The sequence below is a fragment of the Mandrillus leucophaeus genome, unplaced genomic scaffold (genome assembly GCF_000951045.1).
Source record: "Mandrillus leucophaeus isolate KB7577 unplaced genomic scaffold, Mleu.le_1.0 Scaffold1305, whole genome shotgun sequence".
NCBI classification, from domain to species: Eukaryota; Metazoa; Chordata; class Mammalia; order Primates; family Cercopithecidae; genus Mandrillus; species Mandrillus leucophaeus.
In genome coordinates this window covers 431,426-437,425 of record NW_012101261.1, presented here as the reverse complement: position 1 = coordinate 437,425, position 6,000 = coordinate 431,426, and the positions used below count along the sequence as shown (strand labels likewise).

The 6,000-nt window shown below is 34.6% G+C and overlaps 1 protein-coding gene across 1 annotated transcript in view; it reads right to left on the bottom strand.

The window, feature by feature from the left end:
- The window catches only part of TRHDE (thyrotropin-releasing hormone degrading enzyme), a 455,449-nt gene that overhangs the window by 49,848 nt on the left and 399,601 nt on the right, over positions 1 to 6,000 (bottom strand). Inside the window, exons 14-16 of the mRNA XM_011972836.1 lie at positions 4,066 to 4,213; positions 1,889 to 1,986; positions 1,347 to 1,454 (exon numbers count right to left, since the gene is read on the bottom strand). Coding sequence (XP_011828226.1) covers positions 1,347 to 1,454; positions 1,889 to 1,986; positions 4,066 to 4,213 — 354 coding nt within the window. The remainder of the gene's footprint in view (positions 1 to 1,346; positions 1,455 to 1,888; positions 1,987 to 4,065; positions 4,214 to 6,000) is intronic.

Genomic DNA, 6,000 nt, shown 5'->3' with positions numbered 1-6,000 from the left:
GGATGAGTTTGTGTCCTTTGTAGGGACATGGATGCAGCTGGAAACCATCATTCTTAGCAAACTATCACAAGAACAGAAAACCAAACACCTCATGTTCTCACTCATAGGTGGGAACTGAACAATGAGATCACTTGGACTCAGGAAGGGGAACATCACACACCGGGGCCTATCATGGGGAGTGGGCAGGGGGGAGGGATTGCACTGGGAGTTATACCTGATGTAAATGACAAGTTGATGGGTGCTGATGAGTTAATGGGTGCAGCACGCCAACATGGCACAAGTATACATATGTAACAAACCTGCACATTATCCACATGTACCCTAGAACTTAAAGTATATTTAAAAAAAAAAAAAAAAACTAAACCTAAATAGCTCTTAACAAGACAAATACCAATTATTAATAAGTAGGTTATTCTGACTGCAGTTCTCTTAAGTTTATCCAGAACAAGTGTCTTTCTTTGTTGCCCATGGGATCATCCCTCACACGCATATCAGGAACAACCCTGCTATTGCAAATAAAATAGCATCATCTGTACAAATCAACCCCTAGCTTCTCTTCCTTTTAGGAGGAAAGACTCTAGTTATGGGGGCCAGAAACTGGAGAGGAATGGATATCAGTTGTCCAAAGTGTAAAAAGACGCAGTACATTAATACCCTTGAAAATATATAGATACCTTAAGAAGACTTAAAATACTGTAGGCATAATACTAATAATCTTTGATTATGTTTATGTTTAGTATTCCTTTCATTAACAAGTGACATTTGGCAGAGTATTTTTTCCTCAAAAGTAATTTAATTAAACAACTTTAACCTCATATATTAAAATACTATATGGCAAAATTCTAAGATAAGATACAAGTTTAAGGTCATTGTCAAGGGTCACTGAAAAAAGAAAGATCTTTTCTTCGTAACCTTTTATTTTTAGTTTTTAATATTAACATTTGTTATGCTACTTTGTTTATGACATATGCTGGTAATTGTTTTATGAATAAATACCACAACCTTTATAAAGAACCTGAAAGAGTCTGGATTGAATTTCATTATTTTGTTCTCATGAGATAGCAGAGCTTTCAAAACTTGAAATAAGGTGACAACTTATATATATATTTAAAAATAAAGATCTAAATTAATAAAGTTAGCATTAACTCAATGAAACATTTCAAAGATACCTGTATTGTGACTTTCACACTATTGCCTTGGAAGCTGTGAACCTGATACAAAATGTTGCTGCATGCTTTTGTTTTTCCTTGTCTTGTTTTTCTCCAGTTGGTAAATGAAATGCATCCACTGAGAATCTGAAAGCACTATTGAATAATATCAGAAATACAGGATTTGGCTCAATTTACCTGTTCCTGTTGCTGGAAATCCAATCTGAAATAAGAGTTGATGCCTGTTGGTGACAGTGCTTGTTGCCAAAACTGCAGGCCAGCATTATAACTTCTCTACGTAGTTCTCTAGATATCATCAAAAGGGAAACAAATTAAAAAGAAAGTTAGAGAAATTCATTCCCTAAATAGTAGACAGATTATTAACATAGGAATGGTTTTTAGATCTGGAAATCCTATGCTGCTGAGTAAAAGTCACTTAGGCAGAGTGGAAGTTAAACATACTAAAAGTTTGACAGTACTCCAGTGAGAGGCATGGGTTCCGATCTCAATATCACCAATAAAGGTAGATCTTAAATTAAAACACAGCAAGGAAACGTCTTTGTTCTCAGGATCAGGCAATAGAAACTGTGCTACCCAGCGGCAGTCCTCTTGGGAAAGCGAAATGTAAGATGAAGAATGAAAGGAAGATTGTCCCATGCTGCTAAAGTCACAATGGCACTAGTAGTACATTATTGTACAGTTCTACGGGAAAAGAAGAGGATAAGAAAATAAAACAGTACTCATGTTGGTAGGATGCTTGAACAAGAGATCCATTAAAATTATTTTTCGGCCACCCAAGCTTGATATACGTTGTTGCAACTTGCTTTAAAATATATTCCTAAATGGGGTATAGAATAAATAAACATAAGGTCAGTTTAAAACTTCTATATACTAATAATTAAAATTCTATAATAAAATTAAAATATTCTTAAAATGTACCTACTTTCAAATATCAGTAAAATTATAAGTACAGTAATGTTCTATTATAATTTTATTCAATGTAATATTTCATATATAGAAAATAGGGATAAAATGCTATTGGAATGGTACAAGTCTACTCTTCTTCCTATTAAATCACTAATTTGCATGAGTAAATATTTTAGATGATGACTTTTGTAACAAAATGAGGAAAATAAATAATATTGATAACACCTATGTGTACGTATGTACAAATGTATATAGATATGCTATATGAAAATGGACATCTATTATTTATGCATTTTATATCAACAGGGCATATTTAATGCAAAACTACTATGTTGGCCCAACCAATAGCCTAGTATTGATGAAGCTGAGATACACAGAACTCTTCAGTGTAATTATAATGGTATTTCAAAGTCAACAATTCATTCAGCTAATGACATATTTAGGTATCAGTATCAAGGTAAGGCGTGCTCTCCCTCGCTATTTTTTGTTTTTTTTAGACAAGGTCTCCACTCTGTTGCCCTGGCTGGAGTGCAGTGGCAACAATCACGGCTCACTGCATCCTCCACCTCCCAGATTCAAGCCATCCTCCCACCTCAGCCTCACGAGTAGCTGTGACTACAGGCACAAGCCACTACACCCAGTTAATTTTTGTATTTATTTATTTTTTTTTTTTGTAGAGATGGGGTTTCACCATGTTGCCCAGGTTGGCTCTCCCTCACTTTAATGTGGTTCTTAAATTTTGCCAAAGGAATACAAACGTTGAAATTACAATGAAAACAATTCTAAACTGTTTACTGAAAACAAAGAATCTGACATGATACACTATTCTAATGTACAAATATATTCAAAAATATATTTTACTTTTACAAAGATTTAATATCGCAGTGTTTTTGTGTTAGGGAGAAATGAATGTGTAATATTTCTCTAGCAGGTAAAAAATCATATCATAACTATAACAGCCCATTTATTTGCATGTCTGTTCTAAGGGCTTAGACAAAACTAACAATGAACGTAATTATTCCCATTAAAAAATCATTAAACAGTTTATTTTCTGTAGGTTTAAAGTAAAAATAAAAAGGAAGGAATTCTGATGGCCATCAGAAATCAGATGGCTCCAATAAAAAGATTTCATGTCACAGGAATCCACTTTTCAGTAATCCCAAATGTGTATGTTAATTAGTATAGTCAGTATGATATAAAAAATAAGATAATTTTATAAAACACAGAGCAGTCTCTTACACTAACTAAAGGAAAACAAATAGTGTTCAAAGATCACGGAAGGCACAATGATAAGAAATTTAAGAATCAAAAGGCTCATGAGCAGTACTTAATCCTAATATTATTGAAAATAATTATTAAATCAGATTAGGTGGCATGAGCAGTGTAATTTTGGTTTACTAGGTTTTGAGTTCAGAAAATCTGGTCAGGTAACAATTTGGAATGTTTGTCATGTCTTCTTGTCTATTTAGATTATCTGTTGTTTGCTTTCCTGTATCCCCTTGGACCCAATTATGAATGGGCTTTTGCCTCAATGTTGATCTTATCCTTGTTAATTAAGGGAGTGAATTGAATTCACTATGCCCTTTTGGATAAAAATAATGACTAAGAATCGTTACTGAAAATGCCTATATTCTGTTAAGATCTTTGGGATCTTTCCACCCAGGTTAAGTCCTTTGTGAACACAGAGCCCTCTAACTCTTGGAAAGTAAGTTTGAACTTTAAAACTTTGCCATGTATATTTCTTCTTTAATTCTGGAGCATTTAAGCTTAATTGACACTTTTAGGTCAGAGCAAAAGGTAGCTTTTGTATTAAATTTCTTCTTCAAATAATTGTCATCTGTGTTGCATAGACAATTAGGACAAAAATCAGGATAGCACAAACTAGAAGAACAAACTAAAATAACTTGGGATCAGTTGCATACATAATAGTAGAAAAAGAATAAAATAGCATATCTTCTAAAAATTAGAAAGAAAAATTGTATCTTTTTACATTGAAAACGTTGTAGTTTTCCATGCGGTCCAGTAATTTATCTAGTGGATAAAGAGCTCGGCTGGCAGCATGCCATGGAAGAAAATCCTTCTCCTCAGACAGGTATCTGATAATCTCCAGAGGAATATTCTGAGGCAAATAGCCGGCCCTACAGTTAAAAAAAATAGATACATGATGATGCACAAACGAAGATTTTTACGCAAATAAAAGACAGAAAAGCAAGATTCATCATAGTATAAAGAAAGCATATTCAGTGCTATAAAAATAAAATTACTCACTTTTAAAATATAGTCGTACTTAGGATGCCAGTGCCACCTTAATATATGCAGAGTTGGACAGTTAAAAATTTATGAATACAAAAACATCAGAATGCATATTTTTTTAAAAGCAAGCAATTGTGGAATATAAGCAAGATCAAGCCTAGATATGTTCCTTCACAGAAACTCTTCAGAGGTTAACAACCAATTGAAAATAATTGATTACTGAAATGCAATTTCAGTTTCTCCATGTATTGTCTTTACTTGTCATTTAGCTCAGGGTAATGATATTTAATATACATTGTTTTTTAAAAGATCATCAAATTAAAGTGTCAATTTGCAGTTCTGAGTGTTTGTTAGAATACAATATTAGCATGTTTTTCAAACCTTTTTTTAAAGTTGCTTTCTATAACACTGATGAAAATCTGAGCTAGATTTTAATAAAGTCCAAATTATAAAAATGTTAAAGGAATAGCTTTTTTTTTTTTTTCTGAGATGGAGTCTCGCTCTGTCGCCCAGGCTGGAGTGCAGTAGTGCCATCTCGGCTCACTGCAAGCTCCGCCTCCCGGGTTCACGCCATTCTCCTGCCTCAGCCTCCTGAGTAGCTGGGACTACAGGTGCCCCCCACCACACCCGGCTATTTCTTTTTTGTATTTTTAGTAAAGACGGGGCTTCACAGTGTTAGCCAGGATGGTCTCGATCTCCTGATCTCGTGATCTGCCCACCTCAGCCTCCCAAAGTGCTGGGATTACAGGCGTGAGCCACCGCACCTGGCCGAGAATAGCTCTTTTCTTCTATTATTTTCCTTTCAAAATAAAATGTGTCACCTTGAGAACCAATATCAGTTTCCTTAGAAAATACTAAATTGTACCTTTGAAAAATTATCTTAATACATATTGTCTATAGTATAAGAGGCCGTATCAAGAAAAGAAGCCAAAAAGAACTATATATCTCTTTTTTCCAGTGGACTGTACGTAATATTCTAGCAAAATCAAAGCAATATAAATGAGAGTCCACAATACACTAAAAGATGGTCTTAGCCTTGATGTCTTCACTGCATATAGTGACATTATGTATTTTGGTGGAATTTTTCAGCATTGATATTTGCTATGGTTTGAATGTTGATATTTCCCTAAAATGTATGTGTTGGAACCTAATATCCATTGTGACAGGATTAAGAGGTAGGGCCTTTGGAAGTGATGAGGTCATGAGGGCTCTACTTTCAGGAATGGGATTAGTGCCCTTATTAAAGAGGTTCCAATGTGTTTTCTTGACTCTTCTTTTCAGGGTGTGTGCAGCGAAGGCACAATCTCTGAAGCAAGCTCTCATCTGCTGGAACTTGATCTTGGACTCCCTGGCCTCCAGAACCATGAACAAAAATTTCTGTTGTTCCTAAATTACCCATTGTAAGGTATTTTGTTATAACAGCCCAAACAGACTAAGACAAATCAACTGAATGCAGACTGTTAACATAGGGAAGAGGGAACTATGAAAGCTAGAAAGCCTGGTTGTCCTGCTTATCTACATTTCACACTGTTCTTTTGTAACATAACAAAATTAGATGGACCTTTGTATTTGTGCATGGTGGAAAGTGGACAGGGAGGAAACAGAGTCCTTTTCATCTTCAGTTAAAATAATTTTTCCATATTATTCAGTCTTCATTCAATGTCACATGCAA